General features: G+C 37.2%; 1 protein-coding gene and 1 long non-coding RNA gene across 2 annotated transcripts; both read left to right on the top strand.

Moving 5' to 3' along the window:
• Positions 1–1,097: 1,097 nt before the first annotated feature.
• si:dkey-185m8.2 (trichohyalin) lies at positions 1,098–10,030 on the top strand. The gene is made up of 3 exons (XM_017472592.3): positions 1,098–1,276; positions 2,118–2,882; positions 3,172–10,030. The coding sequence occupies exons 1-3, from the start codon at positions 1,243–1,245 to the stop codon at positions 8,628–8,630; spliced, it is 6,258 nt and encodes a 2,085-aa protein (XP_017328081.2). The 5' UTR covers positions 1,098–1,242; the 3' UTR covers positions 8,631–10,030.
• Positions 10,031–18,207: 8,177 nt separating this feature from the next.
• Positions 18,208–24,498, top strand: LOC108267977 (uncharacterized). Its single transcript, XR_008396777.1, has 3 exons — positions 18,208–18,460; positions 22,689–23,074; positions 24,177–24,498. It is a non-coding gene; the product is annotated as an uncharacterized LOC108267977 (long non-coding RNA).
• The last annotated feature ends 603 nt before the right edge of the window (positions 24,499–25,101 follow it).

Raw genomic sequence — 25,101 nt, 5'->3', positions numbered from 1 at the left:
GAACCCCAAAAAGTTGCTCCCAATGGCAAGTTAGTGCCTTGCATGGCAGCTCTGCTACCGTTGGTGTGTGAATAGGTGAATGAGACACAGAGTAAAGCGCTATATAAATGCGCCATTTACCATTTACTATGGTGAATCAAATGATTAGTTGTATTACACTAAAGGTTCACAACCCTGGCCCTGGAGTACTGACTGTCCTGCACATTATAGTGTTTCACTGCTAACAACCAGTGTTGGGTAAGTTACTCAAAAAAAAGGAATCCACTACAGATGGCTAATTACTAGTTTAAAATTGTAATTTGATTACATTACTGATTACTGCATGTAAAAAGTAATCAGATTACATGCCTCGGGTGTTATCACTGTTTGTAGGACTACCAGACCGATAAAATATAAAACTTTTCTAACTAGGCTAGTTTGGTATCACTAGCCAAGGAGAGGCACAACTAAGCTATCATTGTATGGGCTTAGCAGGACAGGGAGTACTTCAGGGTTGCATCCAAATATCCCTTCTACCCTACTATACAGTAGGCGAAAAGCTGTACACCAAAGGAGTATGCCCGAATTCTCAGTATTCATAAAACAATAGGCAAAAAATAACCGGATGACCTACTGCTTCCACCTCAATTCTGCAGTATGGAACCACTGGACACTGTGGATACTGCACTATCCCATAAGGCAACAGGATTGGCTCAGAAGTGCTGTCAGAATCAAAAATGGCGTGTCGGCTCTTTTGAAGTTGTAGGTCACATGACAATGCCAACATGGTGGATGTAGTACATCTGTACTGCATTCATGCTTACCACTTATACTGATCAGTACATATTGTATCAACAGGCAAGCAGTAGGTACTGTCACAGTATGTGATTTTGGATGCAACCCATCACTAGGGTTGGGAACTTGTGTACACATTTGTGACAATAAAGTTGTAAAGCAACTGAAATAGTATCATAGTGTGTGAAGATGGCACTCTTTACAAGAGCAGCTTCAACCACAGAGTTTTTAAGACTTCCGCTCTGTGTGTGTCTGTATGCAGCACCCGTATGTGCTGTTTCCTGTGTTGCACTGCAAGCCAGATAGAAACCACAGGTTAATCATGTGACCTGGCTTCCACATTCGGTATCGTACACTAGTCGGAAGTGAATGGTCTGTTCTCAGGAGATTACATTAAAATGATGGTGTGAGCAAAGTGGATCCAAACAGAAGAAAAGACAAATTGAGGCTGGACGATACAGCAGAGTGATGGAGACACAGAGCTCCAACCCCTTCAGTGCTGGTAAGCTGCATATCTAAGATGACCACAGTTTCGAAGCGTGTCTGAGCACCTGACACGTACATCTACTCCACCATTCATGTACTATATAAGAGTGCCATAGGTTTTGATATAAAAACCTAGAGTTATGGGCATTTAGGTCTTCAGACAGGATGTAAAGATATATATTCAAGTATTTAAAATTTATCTATAGGTGGATGCACTTAAAGAAACCTCTTGGGAGAAAAAACTGTGGTGTCAGAGTTGCATGCAGAGTGGGATTTCCTACTATGAATACAATCAATCTCTCTTCCTTTATGAAGCATTTTGGAAGAGGAAGTAAACGTTTAAGCACTCCAGCCACTTTGTGGGTGGAGTAGAAATGAGCAGAAATGAAGCTGAAAATTGCCTATTCATTGAATCTGAATTTATAAATGAGAGTAAAATTATATCATTACGTTTCTGTGCCTTTTCCTGTTGTTTAGTGTCATTTTGTTTGTGGAACTGCCATGTCAAGCACTTTATTGTTCTTCATAATTAATAGCATTATTAGCATTAAATAGCATAATTTTATTTTTTTTATTTAATTCTGAGAAATCTTACCTCCTGTGCTTTGATGGGCTGATTGGTTCTTACTCACAACTCCACAATCAATATACTGATGCTGGATTGCTTCTTGTGAAGATTCCCAAATGATTGTATAATGCATTTGCATCATGTAAAGCATGCTGGGCATAGTACTGATGGATGTAAATACAACACTGATAGAAAATCATGCAGAAAACTACATACCCAGACAAATTACATAGCAAATTACATAGTAATAAATCAAAATGGCCATTTATTTATTCATTATTTTTTGCAGAAGCCAAACAGCAGGATGTACGAAAGACAGCAGGGAGCTCTCATCATGATAACCCTCCTCTCCCAGAGCTGCGCCTGATCCTACTAGGCCGCAAAGGAACTGGGAAAAGTTCTTCAGGAAACACCATTCTTGGCTTGGCTGGAGGATTTGAGAGTGGAAAGCCAACTGAGGAGTGCGTGAAAAGACGAGCTGACATAGCAAGCCATCGTGTTACAGTGGTGGATACTCCAGGGTGGGAATGGTACTATTCTGGCAATGGCACTCCTGCCTGGGTAACAAGAGAGACAATGAGAAGTGTGACAGTCTGTCCACCTGGACCCCATGCCTTGCTTCTGGTGATTCGGTCCTTTGCCTCTGTCACAGATGACTACTATAGGCAAGTGGAAGAACACCTGGAGCTTTTGGGCAAGATGGCATGGGCTCACACCATGCTGCTATTCACACGTGGGGATGAACTAGGCTCGATTCCCATGGAGCAGAGAATACAAAATGCAGGAAAGACCTTTCAGAAGCTTCTTGAGAGGTGTGGAAACAGGTTACATGTTCTTGAAAACAAGCGATGTGGCAAAGATGGAACTCAGGTGAAGGAACTGATAAGTAAAATAGAAGAGATGGTAAAGGAAAGAGGGGGAAGACATTATGAATGTGACCCTTTACTCCTAGGGATTGAAGTAGAAGGCAAAAGAAGAGCAAGAGAGAGAAGAAAAAAACAAAGAATAATGGAGACTCAAGCACAAAAAGGGATCATAAAAGCTGTGCTGACATGTGAGGCAATCTAATACTTTCTATATATGCAGAAAATATTTCACTTAAAATGTATATAATTTAAGCAAGTTTGGCTGAAGAGAGATATGTGACAAAATTAAAGTGAGAAAAGTACAATGCATTATGAATGAACATGCTTAAGTGATTCTTTATGTTATTGTATTTTTCTGTATTTATTTCAGATTGATATATGTTATATGTTATAATTCAATCAATTTAATTAAATACTTGAGGAAACTCATACAAAACTCATACTCAAACAAACATGGTGATTTCTTGTCTCACACAGCTGATATTTCACCATCTGAGGACCTGGATGAAATGTGTCTCTTCTCCAGGGGCTCTCGACGTCTCCCAGAAATACGACTCATCCTCTTTGGTGAAAGAGAGACAGGGAAAAGCTCTGCCGGGAATACCATTCTCAGAGGGTCTGCATATTTCCAAACAGGCCAGGCCACGGAGGAATGTTCACGGCAGCAGGCAGAAATTTCTGGAAGGTTGGTGACAGTAGTGGATGTTCCTGGATGGGAGGGTGGTCCTGAAGGAATCACGCCAGACAGAGTAAAGCGGGAGATCTGTGCTAGTGTGACACTGTGTCCTCCTGGTCCCCATGCCCTTCTGTTGACACTGAGGGTGGATGCCCTAGTCAGAGCTACAGCAGTAAGAGAGCACTTGGAGTTACTTGGGGAAGGAGTATGGAGACATACCATGCTGCTATTCACAAGAGGTGATCAGCTGAGAGAGGGGGTTACTATTGAGCAACACATCCAGGGAGGAGGGAGAGATCTTCATTGGCTGTTGGAGAAGTGTGGCAACAGATATCATGTCGTCAGCAGCATTGTCTTGGAAGGTGACAGCTCCAAAGCTCAGGTAACTGCACTCTTAGAAAAGATTGAGAAAATGGTTTCAGGAAATCGATGTGAGGCTTTCTCGCTAGTTGTGCAGGAGATTCAGGAACTTGGGAAGCAAAAGAACGATAGGTTCAATGTGAAGCTAAAAGAAGTTAATGAGAAGCTTCAGCGTCAAGAGATGGAGCTCAAGAGGATGAGGGAGAGGGAGGTGAAAAGCATCAGGCGGATTTTCGACTGGAGGAAAGACAAAGTCAAATCACCAGAAAAAACAAGAAGAGAAAGGGAGGAGGGAATGGATAAAACTGAAGATGACAGAAAGAGTATCATGGGCGAACTGGAGGAGAGAATGGCTTGGTTAACAGAGGATAGAGAAAGAGAGATTCAAGAGCTGAGCCTGGAAAACAGCAGAGTCATTGCAGCTCTCAATCAGGGGTACACAGAGAGGGGAGAGTTTATAATGAAGTTAGATGAAAAAGAAAGAGAGAGTGAGGAATTAAAAGAAAAAGTGGATGAGCTACAAGTTAATATCCTAGAGCTTAAACGTGTCAGCATGTTAAAAGAGCAAGAAAGAAAAGAAAGAGAAGAAGAGCTCACAAAAATGCACGAGGATGTTGAAAATGAGCTGAAAGGGCAATTGGATCACAAACAGAAGGAGGTGGAGGAGCTAAGAAGAAAAATTGAAGAGATGCAGAAGATGATGGCAGAATCGAAACTAAACTATGAAGGAGATATCTTAAATGAAAAACAAGAGCAGAAGAGAAGACTAGCAGAGAAAAATGAACTTGAGAGAAGGCTTGAAGAGAAACAGAGAGAGGTGGAAGAAATTAAATTAAAAAGTGAAAACAAAGTAAGGGAGCAAGAGGAAAGGTTGAAAGAAATGAATGAGAAGAGGGAAATGGAGAAGAATAAACTCAGTGAATTGATAGAGCTGATGACAAATGAAATGGAAGAGCTGCAAGTTGCTTACAGACACCAAGTCAAGTCTTCTGAAGCTGCGAGACAAATACATGAAAGTACTGTATTAAAATACAATGAACTTGTAGATAAGCTTGTGGGGAAAGATGCAGAACTTGTCGCCATACAGCAGAGACAAAATGAGCAGGAGCTGGCTAAAAATGTTGAAATTCAAAATAAACTGAAAGAGAAAGATGCAGAAATAACTGCATTGGTTAAAAAACACATGGAGAAGGAGCAGGAGATTGAAACACTGAAACAAACTATTGATGCCAAACACAGAGCCATGGAGAACCTGAAAAATGATAATAAGGCAAAAACAGCTGAGTACACTTCTAGAATAAAAGATTTAGAGAATGAATACAAAGAGATGGAAGAGTTCTTGAAAAAAGAAAATGTGATTATAAAAGAGGAAATGGAGGCAATAAAGAATCTGAATGAGGAGAATGCAAGAAAAAAAGAAGATGAGACAAGGAAGATATTAGAGGTGAAGGAAAACATTATTAACCATCTACGACAACAGAATGAAGAGAGCAGAGCCCAAATAGAAGAATTTAAAAAACAGCTAAAAGAAGTCCAGATCAAGGTGGAGAATCTCCATAATCAGAATGCGGCACTCATTCAGGAGTTAGATGGACTTCACATTACATGTGAGGACTATAAAAGGGACCTGCAGGCCCAGATAATAAAATATGATAGCAGAGAGAAAGAGATTAAAGATATGCTAAACCAATCTGAAGAAATGGGAAAAATCAAAGATGAACTGAACCAAGAAGACATTAAAAAGAAGGAAAAAGAAATTTCTTTGTTGAAACAGAGAAATCACACACAACAAATGGAACTGGAGTTTATGGATGAAAGGGGTAAAGAGCTGGAGAAGAAGACTGAAGAGATGAAAAAATACTATGAGGAGAGGCTTTCAGAAAGGATTGCTGAAATGGATGTTAAGGATGCTGAAAGGGAACGAAGACTTCATAATAGAGAGCTGGAGCTGTGCGAAAGAGAGCAAATATTGGGTAAAAATATGCAAGAGCTTGAAAGAGGTAAAAAGGAATTGAAAAAACGAGATGATGACATTAACTGCAGAGAACAAGAACTAAGAGATGAAAAACAGCAGTTGGACAGAAGAGAACATGAAGTAAGAGGCAAAGAAAATGAACTCAAATACCAGTGTCAAAATAACCAAAGCCTCCAAGAAAACTTAGAAAGAAGAGAAAGGGAGCTGACAGAAAGAGAAAAGGAACTTGATCGCAAGCACAAAGAGCAGAGGGAGTTATCTGAAAAGCAGGAATTGGAAATAGAAAATATAAAGAAAAAGCTAGAAGAGAAAGAAAATGGATTGAGAAAAATGGAAGAGGAACTTGCAGTAAAACAAATTGATCTTCAGGGTCAGTTAAAAACATTGGAATGCCACAGACAGAATCTAGACATCACAGATAAGGAATTCAGAAAAAAAGAGCAACAATTACTTGAATCAGAGCAGTTATGCGAAGTCAAGATGCAAGAACTGTCAATGCGCATGCAGGAACTGGAGCAAAACAAGCAGGATATTAAAAAATGGCAAGCAGAACTAACTGCAAAAGAATGTAGTCTGATGCAAAGATCAACTGAATTTCAGACAAAAGAGCAGGAGCTTTTAAAGAAAGAATGTGACCTTCAGATCAAAACCCAAGATCTGTTAGAAACAAATAAGGAGATTGAAGCACGTGAACAGGAGCTATTGAACAAGCAAGAAGTCCAGGCAACTGCAACTGTTCAATTGAAAAATGAGTTAGAGACTATCAAAGATACTTTAGCAATAAGGGAGCAAGAACTGAGGAATACTGAAGATATGCTTGATAAAAGAGCACAAGAATTTAAAGATAGAGAAAAAGACTTAGATATGAAGGAAAAACAAATTACCCAGAAATATGAAGAATATCAGGCTGCGGAGAAAATACTGGAAAGTAATCAGAAGGCACAAAGGGAATTATCTGAAAAGCAGGAAAAGGAAATTGAAAACATCAGGCAACAGCTTGAAGAGAAAGAAAAAGAACTGATAACAATGAAAGATGAACTTTTGGTAAAACGAATCAGTTTTGAAAAAGAAAAGAAAGACTTTGAGATTCTCAGAGAGAATCTGGACAACAGAGGAAAGGAATTTAAGAAAAAAGAGCAAGAGCTACTGAATTCAGAGCAGTTGTATGAAGACAAGATGCTGGAACTGTCGAAAGGAGTGCAGGAACTGGAGAAAAGCAAACAAGATAATGAAAAATGGCAAGCTGAACTAACTAATAAAGAATACACGCTGCTACAGAGGACAGATGAACTTCATAAAAAAGAACAGGAGCTTGTACAGAGAGAACATGACCTTCAACTAAAATGCCAAGAGCTACTGGGCAAAAATGAGGAGGTTGAGCCAGTTCAGCAACAACTATTGAGCAACCAAGAAAACCAGATGACTCAAAAATGGGAATGCCAATTAGAAAATTTCAGAGAGACCTTAGCAAAAAGAGAGCAAGAACTGATTAAGAAAGAGGATGAGTTTCAGAAAAGGGAGCAAAATATTAGGAGTGCAGAAATATATTTGGACAAGAGAGAGATAATTCTACAGAAAAGGGAAGGAGAGGGGCAAATTAACAAAGAACAAAATGAGAGCATGTTAAGTGATCTCAAGAAAAAACAAGAAATAATGGAAGAAATAAAGTGTTCTTTAGAAACAAAACAGCATGAGTTAGGTGACCTGGAGAAAGAACTTAGCATCAGAGAACACAACATCACACATAAAGAACAAGACCTGAGTAATCGATATAAAGAATTGGATATTAAGGAACACAACATGGAAAAACATGAACTAGATCTAAAGTCGAGAGATCAAGCATACAAGGAAGCAGAGCAAGAGCTGAATGAACTGAAGATAACACTCGAATCCAAGAAGAAATATTTAGAAAATCATACAGCTGAACTAGAGAACCAGAAAAGTGAGATGAACATTGAGAAACAAATGTTGAAGATGAAATCAGAGCAACTGGAAAAGTGGGGGAAATATTTGTACAACATGGAGCTTAAAATGATCAACAGTAATCCCAGTCCTGATTTTCAACCATGGAACCAAAGTACAGCATCTAATCTAACACAGATGAGGAACAGTGAAACAATGTATCAAGAGGTTGGAATTGATAGTAGAACCTATGATCGGGAAAATGGAAATAGCTTTGTAGTAGAAGAATGCCAGAGTGTGGAAATGGCTTCATCAAACAGTGAGCTTGAAAATGAGGAATCAACATGCCTAGAGTACAGGAATGGAGCAAACAGACAGGAAATGGACACTCTTACTACGGAGGATTATGTTGAGGAATTCTTTGAACCAGCCGGTTCTGATAGCCAAGTGACTCAAGGCTTATTCTACCAACTTTCTGAACTCAAGCTGATACTCATTGGAGAAGCTTGGTCATCACACCAGTCAGCCATACGCACCATCCTGGGACAAGATGCTGAGCTTGGAAACCCATGGAGAGGAAACATATCTGGCAAGCCTTTACTAGTTGTAGAGCCCCATGGGATAAAATGGAGACGTTCGAGTGATATAAATGTGACTTATCAAAATGATCTCATACATAGTGTTTCTATGTGCACACCTGGACCTCATGCCTTTGTCCTTCTCCTGCCTGCTTACTTAACCTTCACGGGACAGTACAGGAGAGCACTGGAGTGCACCATGGCCATGCTGGGGGAGGCTGCATGGAGGCATACTGTTGTTCTGTTTACATGGGCGGAGGCTCTTGGAGAAAGTGCACAGCAACACATAAAGAGGAACGGGGACTTGGAATGGCTCATCCAAAAATGTGGAGGTAGATATCATGTGCTGGATAACAGACACAGGGAAGATCACGTAGTAGAGCTTTTGGAGATGATTGATGAGATGGTGGCAGCAAACCATGGACGTTATTACCAAGCACAGTGACTGACATTATTGCCACCATAATGAAAGCCGATTAAGTATATTTTGGGGTCACAAAACTTGTCATTTTATAATATTAGAGTATTTTATGAGTTTTTGTGTATTTAGTCATTTTTGTTAATAAATAAATCAATACTGTGTGGTTGTGAGTAATCATTTTATACTTTATATTTAGAAATACATTTTTAGAATGAGTATTAAGGAAGTAGCCTTAACAATATACATTAATGAGACTCCCCACTATAATGAACTAAAGAGTTCTCAATTCTCAATCTTGTATAAAGAAAACTGTTACGATATTGGCCTTTTTATTTCACATTTCATCATTTAAAATGATAAGAAACCCATAAAGTGATGAGCTAGATTGCTATAACAGGAATTTTTATTCTTCCTCTTTGGCTAGAGTGCTGCTATGCTTTACTGTAGTTTCTAGATTTTTCTTCAAATGCAGTGGGAGAGGATATGCAACTGTTTAACTGGCTGTTTAATGTGTATTATGATGGACAACATATCTCAGATTGCATTATATATTTTGAAACAAACAGCAAACAACCAATCAAACAACAAATAGTTCATTAAATTAAACACGATGCCAATTGTATGGAATCTGAAAGGGTTAACATTTTGACATGATAGAGCCACTGCGACACCTACTGGCTCCATTGTGCTCTTAATTTTACATGACTGCAATTCTAATATGATACCAAGTAGAGCACATTTGTTGCTACTGTGTCAAACAGAAGGCTGTTAATACAACACAAATTCAGAACATAGTTCTAGGTATAGTATTCCACACCACCACTGGAAACCATGTCTATATGGAGCTCGTTTTGTGAACAGGCGCATTGGCATTCTTGAGCAGGTTTGGGCTGACCACACCCTATTTGGAACTATTGCTGTACTAATTTATAAATGAATGATTGCAGAGTAAACTGTAAGTAACCTTTTTGTATAGAAAGGGTGAATGTGGTCAGTGCAACTCTACTTTAATCAGTACTTTATCCCAGGGGCGACAGGACTGGCAACAAAAAGCAGCCCACATTAATGAGACATAAATCTTTAGAATTTGCTGTCAAGTGGCCCCAATTTGATACACCAAATTCGAACTGACACATGTTTCTCGATCAACGAATCATTAATTTAAAAAAAAAAAACAATAAAAAAAATACACAATCTGTTCATTTGTATTGTTTGTATTAAGCTAATAGGTAAAATTATGAAACTACTTTTTCTAAAGATTTTCTTCCCTATGTTTGTGTGTACAGAGAGCAAAAATGCATCATTTGGACTGTCTGACATGAGCAGCAAATATTGTTGTATTCATTAAATTGATGAAGAATAGTCCAACCTTGACACAGGTAGATACAAATGTGGTGTATTATGCAACATGTTTGCCATTCATTCTATTTCTTGTAATGCAGCAATAAATAACTTGAATGAAGTAGTCCAACCTGATCATATGAATGATCACAATCACACAATAACATTCAATAGTGCACCTCTAACAGGATCTGTGCTGGTTCCTGTTACCTCCGCCTCCTCCTCCATCCTTTCCCTTTTTTGTTCAGAGCCATGTTCACCTGCTTGTGTAGATTGTAGAGTAAGTATTTAACAAGTAATTTTTAATAGCTGGTCTGGCTATCAAATATAATATGTTTTATAGGCTATAATGCAAAAAAGAACTGATGAGTAGTCTAGAAGAAAATGATCAAATTTACATGTTTATTTTACCCATTTACAGTCGAAGTTGATCTGACTAGTTAAATCTTGGAAATGGTCAAATCTGCAGTGCTGTTTTGCAATATTCTATTTGTTTTTCTGAACAGTATTTAATAGATCTTCAAAAGAAACCTTCAGAAGAAAGAGCCACCACTGAGAAGGTATTATTTGGGTGATAGATCATGTCAAAAGCAAACACATTACTACTTTCTAACTGAAAGTACAAAATGTAGTAGTAGTTTTGTATCTTTTTGTTGTTTCTGCTACATGAGGTAGGTAAACATTGAGAAAGATAGATAAATAATGTTCAAACATTATGATTAAACAGTCGGTAATGCATTTGTTTATGCAGGAGCCCAGTATTCTGGACAGATGTACTTGCCATACCATTTGAAATAAAATGTGTGTTGTTATGGATGGAAACGTGATTTTTAGTTAATAAAATGTGTCCTCAGAGCAGAAACTGACTAGTGACACAATTAAACTGATGATGATACTCCTGTTCTCTGAGAACCTATTTCAATTTGTATTTAATGTTGAAGCAATAAGATTCTGGAAACAGAGCTAGAATTCATGGATTTATGTTTGATAAATTGTAAATATAGATTATTATTTTTTTATGTAAATGTAAAAAATCAATGGCAGAGAAGCAGTTGTACATATATTGTGAACTCAGTTGAAAACACAAAGGTCTAACAGGTACTGCTTAATTAGTTGATTAAGTTCTGATTTTGTGAAACAAACGACACAAAAGACACAGTTTATTGAATATTTTTCACAGAGCTAACGACATGTGTAGGACATCAAAAGGAGATAAACCATGTTTTATTATACTTTTCATTCAAATACAGCAGAAGCCTTTAGTGGCAAAATAAATATAAAAGGACTTGCCATTAGCCCTGTGGTAAAGTGGTCTCTTGCTGAGTGCCAACTGTTCTGCTGACAGGTAAATTATGATTTCCAATGTTTCACTTCAAAGCGTCCCATTCAGTCACAGAAGCAGAGTTTGGAAATAGAAATCTCTGTCAATGGCCACACAGACAGACATGACAAGAAGTGAGACGCTCCCATGTATTCAGCAGTAATTGAGGCCTGTAGCTGTCGCCTGTGAGACAGATATCCGTTTACCATACTTTTACACCAGGATGGCTGTCAAAATCAAACTGCCTGAGCATGGGAAAGTGCTCTTCCATAGCATTTACTTTTCACTGGCATGTTGATACCTCTCAGCAGGGAGACTATTTGGATGCTTGTAAAGAAAGAAAAGCAGCACTTACCATTCATGCAGTAAAATACATAGTTTTTATTCGCCTTTCAAAGACCACATTGTTAGATTTAAGGCAAATGCATCACTTAGGTGAATGTAACATGCAATTAAATAGCAAATTTGCTTTAAATGCATGAGTGCATTAGCCTAGTCCATTAAATTGTCCATTAAGCTAACTATTATTTTAATTTAGTATCTGTTCATTTATTCTAAATTAGAACGTCAAGGCAATTCCTATACCAATGCAACGTAATTTCACCCAGAAACTTAATAAAACTCATTTAATTGCATCAAATGATTTATGATTAACTGAGGACAAAACACAATATGTGCATTTTGTCAATCAATAATGAATCATATGACAACTTTTTGTGTTAGTTATTTAGTCAGTCTCTCTTTCATTACATGGAATGAAGTAGTGAATGAAGTGGCACTTTGGATGGCGTATCTGAATGCATATCTGCTCCTTTTTTGATATATCTAAAAGTAACTTTGTTAGGACATTGTTTGAAACACAAGCCTCACAACACTCTTGGTAGTTGTAGGCCTTTTAAAACACTTCCACCCGGTTCAAAGTGGATTTAATATGTAATTTTTATCAGTGGCTAATAACTCATTTGAATAATGGATTTTTTAATGTAGGGTTTTGGCACTCGACCGAGTGCATGAATGTCTGATTTAGTATGTCATTATTATTCAAGAGGTTTTTAAAACAGTCAGCAGAGTTTTATAGTCCATACAATAATCCACTGTGAATGCAGAACATATTTCCATTGGAAATAATTAATACTTGTCCATTAACTTGTCCATTTGGAACACAATGAAGAAAGTCCTCTACAGTCATTTAAGCTGTAAAGTACGGATGGTGGCTTTTACAGTAGTGATGTTCAGCACATATATAACAGGATATCAGTTGCATAGACGTCTGTGTCAGGTCACCCTCCAGATACACTTTTTAGGATGGCATAATTCTGAGAAACATTGACTGTACCCAGAACCATCTCAGAAAGGTTAAACATATCTCTCCAAGTGTGGACATATTAAATCTGATGTACATTGAGGAGCCAAACTTAAATAGATGATTCACTTTAAAACTGATTTAGGATCATTTTCCAGAGCCTGTGTTCTGACCATAACCACATCAGAGAAAGCACAATGCTGATGACACATCTGTAGGACCCAATCTCATGTACTCAATGCACCAGATGTTTTTCTGAGGTAGACAATGCACCATAGGAGAGGAACACAACAGCATGCAGACCATGAAGCAGACATAATCTCTGTGTTTGTGCAGAATATGAAGTTTATGTTTTCAGACAGGCTATATTCAGCACACCTAATGCAAAACAGCAGAAATATAAAAGGGAACTCACAAAATATTGATCAATCATCAAGTCAGAATGTACACTGTGTAACATCATGTATGTTAATGGACATCCGTTTTATTGTCTATTTTATAGCTCTATACTGTACTTTTATTCATTCACCGATTTTTCCCTACATCATTTTTCTACCACTTGTGGGGTTCACAGTGCTAAGAGGCTGAGATGCTCCAAATCGAGCTGTGATTTATAATCCCTCCAGCAGGCCCTAGGTCTCACCTGAGGACAGTACCCCATTCTGAACATTATTATTTTCAGATTAATATAAAATAAAAGAAATCTTGGACCTTGTCAAATCTGAATAAGACTGATACCAGGTCTATGAACAGATTTTTTGGTGTAAACCTTCAATCACTCCATCCAGTCACACATAAGAGTTCACTTATGCTTACATGACCCCAAATCAGCCTTCTCCTTACAAATCCATATCCAAATCTTATCATTATAATGGAAATATGGAAAGTTGCCTTGGATCAGCATGAACTTACTAATTGTTAAAGATGTCTCTAAAGATGTCTGCCCTCTTCCTTCTGGGTGGGCGAAAGCCAAAATTGTACAATTTAGCTAATGAGACACACAACCCAGGATTATGGTAACATCTCATTGGCCGATTAGCATTATTTGGGGGAAGATGATTTGAAAATGAGGCAATTCCAAGAAAGAAGCTTATAACATAATTGAAGAACTAGAGCTTAATATGTAGAATGCATTTTTCCCCACAAGAAGAAAAAGAATATAAAATTATTTAAAAAGGAACTGCAATAGTTTAGGCGTTTTACACAAAATGGTCAGCAGAGGGGGCTGGTGTAGAACTATTTTTTTAGCTACAACGTTCACCTTGTGTGGGGGCATGTTTTACATCTTGTTGGGGATAAAATATTAACATATGTCAGTTTTGAAAACTGCGGGATTGATTTTTTTTAGCATAAAAAAGTGTTGGTCGGAGGAGCATATATGTGTGCAAAACTGTAAATCTATGGGAAGTGCTACAAATCATGAAGAATAAAAAAAAACTAAACAAAAGACCCTATAATTATGAATAGGTCAAAACAAGTTTGTAGCCTAAATGCAAAACACATAGAGAGGTTGTGTTCCTAATATTTCTGCAATGTAATCAGATGAGTTGCACATGAAGCACAGCCTCCCTAGTGACCACCAGAGTCTTAGGCACTTGTTTTCATTTCTCCGACTTTTTGTAACAGGTTGCTAAATATCAAATTTTCTCAGCTTCACTCCTGTACTCACTTAGTAGTGCATAATCTTGTATGCTTGATTAGCTTTGCACAAAAAGAATGATCCATTAAGCATTGATGTACACATTATCATTCCCCTAACTGTAATCAATCTACTAGACCTGTTCTTTGTGGCTTTACATGAGTCATAAATTCACTATAATTAACTGTCCTTTGGTGGCTTGATGAAAAAATTTTACTAAAAGGTGACAAACTTTTAACTGATTCGCTTTACAGTACATTTACACTGCATACTCGTTTTCCATTTTACTGTCGCGTGTAACAAAGCATTAATTTATATCTGAGTGTTATACATGTAACTGGTTTCACACATAACGATTTAGAGAGCATTATAAAAATTCTCCCAATTAATACTTCACTCAGTCACATGTCCACATCCACATTAAACACAAAAAAATCAGCCAAGTCCTCCTTTCTGAAAAACGTTGTCTGGCACTGTCTGACACTCAGCCATGTATCCACTGGGGAAAAGCTTCTATTTGGGCAGGAGAAGAAGATGAGAAATAGCAGGAGGGAAATATGACCCATTTTAGTCTTATCTCGATTACCTCAATGAAAATTTGATTGTGGCACATAAAGTGTGATGAATAAAGCACAGTGTTTCAGAGGAAGGGATTAAAGATTGATCATGTATATGAGGAACACTTGCCTGAAAGGTTGTGTCTTCTACCTTTGTGAACATATACGATTTTGCACATACGGTGCCATGCAGAATTATTCAGCCCCTTGCACTTTTCCACATTATGTACAACCAGGAATTGAAATGAACATAATTGGGATTAAATGACATGAATTCTTATGAAAATAAAAGCTCATAATAGTGTTTCCTTCTCTAATGACCCTCTTACACAGTCGTTGACTTTTGGTGGCATTGTTTTGTTAGCACCTTCGTCTTCGTGCTGCTGTATTGTTTAGGTATGCTCAACAAACTCTGGAGTATTTCAGGAACAGGTGTGTTTATACTGAGATTAATATATAGTGCCTTTCAGAGCAGAAAACATCTGGTTTGAATAGCTTAAGTTTAATACCTTCATTTATCACTTTATTTATACTTTTGTTATCACCAATGTCCCCTGTAATGTTCCCTCTTTTTTTTTTTTTTTTTTGCTTACTGAGCAAAACCCATTTCTGTTGGGCAGCCCCTTCTGGTATTTGACCATAAATAACCCAAGATCCACACAGACTGTGGCTGTTCTGCCCCTGCTAGGTTAACATTAGATGGATAACCTGGGAATACAACACCATGGAACAGCAATATGCTAACAAGTTGTAACAGGTCATTGTCAGAGGTGTTGAACAGTTAACATGACTTGCTAAGCTCAAAGCTAATGTAGCTAGTGTTGTTTGTGGTTGGGACTGAGTTTGGGTGGCAGTGGGACTGTTTTGGTTTGTGTTTGTGTTTGAAAAAAAAAAGAAAAGAAAAATCCAATGCAGTTATAAAAGACCTGTAATAAAAGTTATTGTTGGCTGGTCTGAATTGCAGTGCAATCATCTGTCAGTTACTCCAGTAGGCCTTTTGGAGCAACTTCTTTGTTACACATGTGGAAGCATTAAGTAGTAGCGTTTCAAAACCTTCAGTGAGGTAGTAAACAAAGATAAGAAATACAACTCATGATCACTGCAGCTTCCATAAATGCACAAATAAAGCCAGCAGTGTGGGTTGCACCTGTTCCTGCAGCAGACTACATGACTAGTTTTTCAGAAACATTTCTCTGGATAACAGATGTTTGAGCTGTGCATTCAAACTGAGAGAGTATATCCCTATGTTTTAGGTTTTTGGGTTCAGTGGTTTTCGAGTATTCATATTCTTTGAAATGCTGGCTACAGATGCATGCGCTGCCTCTTAAAAAATTAAAATGTTCACCCTCAACTCACATCAGTGGGAAATGTGTGAAAGCTCAAGTATGGATTTTTGCTTTAATTATTTGTGCACTTGGGGATGCTGCAGTGATCTGTGATTGTGAGCTGTATTTGCTACCATTGTTCACTATCTCTCTGGAAGCTTTCAAAGTCTACTACATAGGCTTCAGCATTGGGGGGTGGGGGGAGTCTGGTCTGAATTCTGCACAGATTGAATTTTTTTGGGAGCATCATGAGATTTGTGCATTGGTGAAGCTTTCAGCTTAAAGGGAACACTGTTGTTCACTCATCTGTCTATGGAAAAAAAAACATTAAAAGCACAACAATCCATAGGGATGTTTTGACCCTGCTTTTATATATAATGTAAACCCTGAGTAGAAACTTCAGATGTTTTCTACCCACAGTGTTTTTTTTTCTTGACAATGCAAAAAACAAACAAACCAATAAACAAACAAACAAACTAACTAACGACGTAGAAGTAACACTATGGGGATTCTCTATGACTTCCAGTTCAACAGGTCATGGTGTGCACATGTCAACTAACACTGTTGCCATGGTGATTCACTCAAGGGCCAAGTGGAATAAACATGTCCTAAAGAAAGGCCTAGTATAACCTACAATAAAAAAAAGAATACACAAATAAACAAACAAACAGTATAAAATAAATAAACAAACAATAAATAAATAGATAAACGTGATGAATTAAACATAGTGTGGACTATTCAAAATATTTTTGAGTTTAGATATGCAAATTCCACTTCCCTAAGGCCTAAACGTTTGGCATGAAATAAAAAAAAGGTCTATGAGAAAATAAAACCCCCCTGTGCACTTTATATGATCTAATTAGATTGTGAAGTTGCGTGTGAGCCACCGTTTTACCGCGGAATGAATTCTGGGAAACAGCCAAGGGCAGATTTAAAGGAGAATCTCCACATCAAATGGTAAAATAAAGTGTCTTTCTGGGTAGATATGCCAGTTTGCATTTTGCTGCTGTTTACCCCCCCCCCCCCCCCCCCCCAGACTTACTGGAACAATTTAGATAGCCTATCAGCTATCTAAATTGTTAGCCTACTTCTTATCTGTTTTCACACATCGCTTCAATTTCTTATCTATTAGATATACAATAAAATATACCCAATACAGTGATGTGTAAAAAAAAAAAATCTATGAATCTTTTCTCTCTCAGAGCAATAAGATCTTAATGTATCAACCCAAAGTCAGCACTTTTAATAAACACAGTCATAATAAATTAATAATCACAGTCAGTACAAATCAGAAAATCCACATACTGTGATAAACCTTCTAATAAATCTGAGAATACTCTCGAAATAATATAGTCTAAGGGCGAAAACTATGTTTATTATTACTTTCTTTGGCATTTTATAAACATGTGATGCAATATGCGGCGATCTTTTAATTTAGTTCATTCGAAGATGGCGTAAAATGTATCGTTTTGGATTTTGAGTTGGATGCATGAATAATTTATAAGATCACAGAAACAGAAACAGAGAAAGATGTGAAAGCTTCCTGCGAGTCTTAACGGAGAGTTCAGTCTCGAGCGCAGTGAAGCAGCGGCGCGAGCACAGCGAGGAGTGAGGTAAACATTGAACTTAAACTTTATCACTTAAAACTCTTTACATTTCAGCTCTATGAGGAGGAGGAGGAGGAGGATTTACTCTCTTCTATATTCATTTTATTTAAAGGCTAAGTGGTGTGCATTTGTTTTTATCTCAAATATCTAAAATAAATAAATAAATAAATAAATAAATAAATAATAATAACAAGTATTATTATTATTATTATTATTATTATTATTATTATTATTATTATTATCATTATCATTATTATTATTATTGTTGTTGTTGTTGTTAATAATAATAATAATAATAATAATGATAATAATAATAATAATAAAATAATCTCTTCTTCGTGTTTGAGTTTGATTGTATTTTAAAATTTAGGCCTAGACATATAATTACTCAGCTCAAATCTTTCACGTCGTTCCAGTTGTATGACATTTAAAAGATTTTTAAAACATTTATCTATATCATACTAGTTGCTTTTTGACAGAAACAGGGCCATGTTTAGGACCCCGCGGATCTGCCCCTCCTGCGCGCGCAGTGCATTCACAGTTCATGAGTCCGAGACGTTAACGCGACTCGACAGGAAAACCTTTACGGAGACAAACGGGAGTATAGTATCAGGGAAAGCTGACCGAGCTGTGAACCTCAGAACCAACACGGAGCAAATTAGCATCAACCAAAATAGCAGCGAGCTTCCAGACCGTTTGTGTGTGATGCAGAAAGTGTTTCTCAGCTCAAGGAGAGTGCGTATGCACACATCAGGGACATGGTATATACTTTTATATAATATTTAGGCCTGCCAGGTAGATAATTAGGCATGTCACACGTGAAACAGTTTTCTATACTATGCAAATTCGTAATGTACTGGGCTTTAAACTCACCAGGAATACCTACATTGTTGGACACATTCCATTTTTTTTTTTTTTTTGTCCTTCTAATGTTAAATGTTGTTGTTCTGCAAGACATGCAAACTGCTGTTATCATGCTCAGGAATTTATGGTTGGTCAGCTGCTATTTTAGCAACCTGCCTTTCTCTAATTTGTCTGTGCTTAGCTGAAGAAAAAAAAAAAAGTACTTGCGAGACTTAATATTCCCCTGGAAATCATAGATCAAAGTTGCGGCAAGATTAGAGTTCATATGTTTTCTTATGAATTTGTATGTAATCAAAATCCATCCACATCACCCTCCATCTTTTTAATTCTTATTCAGCTACTCTATAATCCCCTAAGCATTTTCACTACCCTCCCCCCACACACAGACACCAATATCATCATCACCACCAGATTCCCTCCAAAGTCTTCACTCTCAAAAATCGTATGCTTTCCCCTCTGCAAGTGTCAAAAACACCATGCTGCTATTGTGGTGAAAGATAATGACAATATGGACCCACAGCTAAGAAGGGGGAGGTGGGACTGTGGTACAGTGGTGTAGCTGCTAGCTTTGCCACCTCACAGCTCCAGGGTCAGGTTCAATCCTGAACTTGAGTTACTGCTATATTACTATGATCTCCCTGTGTCAGTGTGGGTTTCTGGCAGGTTCTCTGGTTTTCTTCCCACCAAAACACACAATTAGACAGACTGGGTGTGTTAAATTGCCACTAGGTGATCATGGTGTGCTGTTGGGCGTCAGAATCTGAAAAGTGTTCATAAACATCTATGTTTTTACTACACACTGTCAAATCAGACACCTTTGCAAAGAAAAAAAAGAAGAGTAACGGGTCTGAGCAGCACATTAAAAATTCCCATTTCATCTCGGCTAAGCAGTTAATTATGATATCAGTGAAATCAGCGCACGAACTGAGAATTTAACAGGCTTAGCTTTGCTAGCTAAAAGGACTGTTTTTTATTGCTTTACCAAACATGCATATGCTGCCTAAAATCGACATTAAGAACTTGGTAGCTAGGTCACATACTTACTGAGGAGTTGCCTATAATGGAGATGTTTAACTAGATTAAAGTTTTAACTTTATTCAGCTAACAATTTAGTTTATGGCATCTGTTTGCACAGCACCTCGGCTTTCAGTGAAACACTGTCCATGATGTTGTAATCGTAAAATATTAGGCCTTGAATGTATCCACAGCAACAAAGTTGTAAGCTTTGAAAGACATGTATGGCTTCAGTTTCTGTTTACAAAAGCTCAGAGTTTCTATGAGATATGTATCTATGTCCAGCCATTGCAAACTAGACCACTACTTAGGATCATGTAGCTACTGATAGGACGCCAAGCCATAATGATAATGATGAGTTACACCGTTTGAAAGTCTTAATTTAGCCCAATAGCACTCTGTCTCTTAGTGGTAATCATTAATAAGTGGATATCATTTTACCTAATGCCAAACCAATTCCTAAAGAAACTTTTTGATATATTCTTCAGTCCCATTCTATAAGCAAGATATGTATATGCAAGATGTAAGATATATATCCAAGATATGTATCTCTCTTTTTTTTTTTTACAAACACTGAAGGAGTCTATGTGTGCATGGACTGGTGGCCCATCCAGGGTGAGTTCCTGCCTTGCACCCATATTCCCAGGATTGGCTCGTGATCCATCGCAACCCTGAAGTCTGTATGTATATATATATATATATATATATATATATATATATATATATATATATATATATATATATATATATATATATATAAGGTTTGCATGTTTGATAGAGCATAAGGCAACAAATGAAAGCATTCAGTTATGACTCTTTTGTATTGTATTTTATAGTCTGCTATGGTTGTTCTCAGTAAAACCTCAACGTGCCCCTTAATTTGGACTGCACCAAGTGAATCAGAGTGAGGATTTTGAGAACATGTCTTAACATCACATGTCACAATTTTATTCATGAATGGGGTGGGGGGACAAGTAAGTGGGTGATTTTGTATTGCTTAGCATGTTGAACTGGCTGTGCCTCTTGTCACTTGTTCTGGTTATGGACACTAAGACACTTCTAGCAGGGTATAATTTCCATAAAGGCATGAATAAATATGTTTTAGAATTAGGGCTGAATAATATGATGATAGCATACTGATATATAATAATGCCATGCCATGCTGCACTAAGTATCATCATTATGTAAGTGGCCTCAGTGTTTATATAAATCACTATAAACTATTGTCATGAAATACAATTTTTTATGAACACTGCACAAAACTTTCTGAAACTGTAGTGTAATCCTTGTTGGCAGAAATATTCTATATTCATGTTATATTTTTTTGACATATTGCGCATCCCTAGTTAAAGTAAGTTATAGGATATACTGTAAATAGTAAAGGTCTGCATGATCTTTTAGAAATGTTTCTCCTGCAGTGTACCCTCTCCTCAGAACCTCTGGATGAGAGCCACCATGGGAACATAATCCTTATATAAAAGCAAAACTCAGTTAATTATTTACTGAATGGGAGGACGACCCTGTTTCAGCTCTGCATCTGGAAAATACCTTGAAGTGCTTTTAAAGTGATGCTTGCTAATTAATCCAGTACTTAGAGCTGTGTGCCGAGAGAGACAGTTTGTGCTATGCCTACATTCTCTACACAGCCATCACATAGCCCCATCAAGTCTCTCATTAAAAGGCATGGAGAATTTAACCGGTTTAATGTTTGCATGTAAATAAAAACACCTGTCATTCTGCTACAATGAACTGAAAGCAGGATTGTTTACAAAAGTGTACAACATTCATGCTAGCATGTTTCACTTTGAATAACAGTAAAAGTAGATATGTTAAATGATATTCTCTTGATATAAATCATTGGAGTATCGAGTAATATCAATTAACTATACTCATATCAGGAAAAATGAACAGTTATGTGGCAGATGATTCAAGTAAACATACACATCATACGTAGGGTCAAAAAAAAATTTTTTTACAAGGAGAGCACTGATAAAGCCTTGGAATTATGAATGGGAAGGAAAGAGGGCATGAAGGGAAAATGCATATACTTGGATCTGAGCAGCATCTTGCAGAGAGACATAAAAGAAAGAAGATGATAAGGACAAGATGAGACAGGTGTGATTTTTAAAAGCTTGTGCTGACTGTAGACAAGAGGTGAAGTGTCAGTGTGTAGCAAGAAAGAAAGGGAATGGCATATTGACATAATGGGCACCTTGCAGTACACACACCTAAAGGTACACAGTACCACAGGCAGCCCAAACAAGATTTCTCAGAGTTTTTTTGTGATTGTTGCAGCCAAAAATGCTTGATTTTGCTGCGGCCTGTTCAAAATTTGCAATGCAATTTGGAGAGTGGAAAACTACTTGAATTGGCAAAATTGCAATTGCACAAAATTGTTTTGCATGATCTTTCAAAGTGATGAAATGGTATCTTTTAACTGTACTTATGTTCAGTGCATGTGAATTGAAGAGGGCTTTGTAATTTTGTAGGTCATTTTGAAAAATTGCAAGCTTCTCTTAATTTTGAGGTGTTTGCTTGATTTTGCTTTCATTTCTGCAATCAAAATCCTGGAGGGACTGCACAGGTAGCACAACACAAAACTGAAATATATTGATTATTTATAATGAGTTAATATAGAATTATTTTGTTCTGTGTTTACCCATAAAGCTCAGCTCAGATGTTACTTAGCAGTTGTGCCTTTGAGTCTTTTAGGTGGCAAAACATAGCGCTCTGATTTTATGGATATATCTCATGTATTCGATGATTTTTATTAAGGAGTGTGATGAAAAATTGAGGATATTTTACTCAACAAGCTTTTATGATGAAAAATGCATAATAATTCCCACAAAGCTGTAGATGAAGAGTGGTTCACCTGTATAACATTTATAACAAATGGTGAGAAACCTTTTTGTATGCAAGATCAGTGTTGTGAAGTATGTGTGTAAAAATGTTTGTGTATGTCAGCATGTCTTACAAATCTTCCTAATTGGGTTTTTTTTTTTAATACTAATGACAGCACATATTACATATCAACAGCCCAAACACAATATGAACTTTATGATGACTTACAACACTCTACTTCAGCTATTCATGTTATACATTTTCACATAGGAGAGAGTTCTAAAATGGGTCCCAATCATTGAAGAGATTCGGAGAGAAGAGAGCTGAAGCATGAAGCTTCAGGATACATGGAAATGAAAACTAACTATACTAGAGGGATGTGCTCTTAAAGTTATTATGACTCCAACACAGTAAACCAACTATTTGAAACTGCTATTATACTGTTATTCAACAATATATTGAATAACAAGCTTTTGTATCCACTCTTGTTTTCCGTAAGTTGTAGAGCCTTTTTTTCAATTCAAAATTCAAGGTCACCTTTGCTTGAGAGAGAGAGAGAGAGAGAACCTCCCTGAAGGCCCTGTCACCTTGCTGGCTTACACCAGCTACACTCAGAACATGACTTTAAGCCAGAGTAACCCTGCAGCTCTAGACAGGTCAGTAATCAGCAGGAATGGTTATAAATCATTCTATAATTATTTGTAATTTTGTCAGTGTTTACACAGGACTCATCTGGGTTCTTTAACCACAATTCCTGCTGCCATTTATCTACAGTCCTGGTTTGTTTATGTGTGTAATATTTGTGTTCATGTGTGTTCTATAAGTGCATACCACATACGATGCAAAGACCAACTCATGTGATGAAATTAAGGTCACCTAACCAATTAAAGAACATTAGCACTGTGGTGGTCAAGCTTACATTTTTCTAACTAATGTAAATCACGCCTTGCTAGGTTAGATATAGGACATAATGTTATGTCACTCAAAGTACAAAAATACACTAGTCCTTATTCATGAATTTAAGGCTATATATGATTGTAATAAATTCCACCAACATGTTTCCTCATTTATCACTTTCAATCAACCTCATGTCTGTGCGTAAATTTCATCTTAGGATTTTATGAACCTGAGAATTGCTTGAGTTGCAGTTAAATGAAGTTGATTCTGCAATTGTGCTCAAATCACTTCTAGTTTTGATGTTGTATGATAGCTTCACTAATAGGACATGCATTGGTTCTTAAGTTATTCTGTGTTGAATTTTTGGCTTTTTTCTGCATATTTTTTTATGAATTAGGGTCAGTGTAATGGAGTAAGTGACTTAAAAATAACAGTCTATGAATCTACTTGCATTTGGGCCCAAACAGTGGATTTCTAACAAAAGACAGAAAATGATTTGTTCGGAAGTGTACATGTTTAATCCTGTTTTAATATCTCATTTTTACAGTGCGATATGCCAAATATGTGTTTATATGGTCTCAAGTGTGCAAAGTGAAATAATTGTGTTTAAACTAAATTGAGATCATTTCTGTGAGTAAACCTGTTTCATTTAATGTAACACCATTGCAGACTGCATCTCAAATAGATGTCTTTGACTGCATATGTCTTTCCATCTTCTTATCTCCCAAGCGTTATCCTTATTTTTGGATTTACTAGAATTGTTGTTATCTCTCATGTATAGGAGGGATTTGTCCATTCTTTTAGCTCTTAATCATGTTTTCATACCACAGATCTCTAGGTATAATACTCCCTGTCTCTCAGGTACACATACACATCTACACGTGATAACAGTGTGAATACAGGGTCCATGGATGCAGAAGCAAAGCTCTACACAGTGAAAGATGCATCTCAGAAAACTCGAGGCTGTGTGGAAGGGGAGCTGCCATCATCTCGTTGTCATCTTGCCATTACATGCAATTACATGCATAATTTACTTAGAATAAAACAAATCGGGAATATAATACTTATCACTCTCTTTTCGTGTCTGCACACCATTTCAGGATCTGCATAGATTAATTATTGAATGGCAGAAACCAATTCAATATCAAATAAACAATTTGAGTTGCTGTAAATAAATACTTCAAGTATATGCCTGATTCTCCGTGTAATTCTTTCTCACTTTAACATAAACTAGACTGTAAAATAAAGACCCAAATATGCATCACTGTCCTAGTTCACTTTACTATTTCACTCACCTACCTCTCCTTCATTCCCTCCATCCCTCATCTCACTTGTACAGTGTGGTGTGTGTGAGCGAGGTCATGGTCCGGTCAGTGCACAAAACCAGCTCACACTGTGACTTGGAGCTGCAGAATATGCCATGATGCATTAGTGTAGGGCTGAGAGGAGAGAAAGAGAAAAGTAGAGAATGAAAGATAGAGGAAAGAGAAAACCAAAAGAAAAACTGATGTTTTAAGAAAAAAGAATGCTAATCAGAGAGAGAGAGAGAGAGATAGTAATCTATGGGGAAAAAGACCAAAAGAGACAGGTAAAAAGGTTAGAAGAGAATGAAGGGAGAGACAGAGCTAAGGAGCTAAGCAGAGAAAGTGAGGACATCAGCGCACTTACACTAACAACTCAGAAGTCTCCTGGGCATGAGGTCTTCACAAGGTGGCTCATTAAACATGAATGCGATGTGAGGATTGTATAACTCTTTCTGGTCTCTCTTCTTGCTCTCTCATATGCC

This window comes from Ictalurus punctatus, chromosome 7 (genome assembly GCF_001660625.3).
Source record: "Ictalurus punctatus breed USDA103 chromosome 7, Coco_2.0, whole genome shotgun sequence".
NCBI classification, from domain to species: Eukaryota; Metazoa; Chordata; class Actinopteri; order Siluriformes; family Ictaluridae; genus Ictalurus; species Ictalurus punctatus.
The sequence above is the reverse complement of the archived record's forward strand: the minus strand, read 5'-3'. Positions and strand labels throughout refer to the sequence as shown.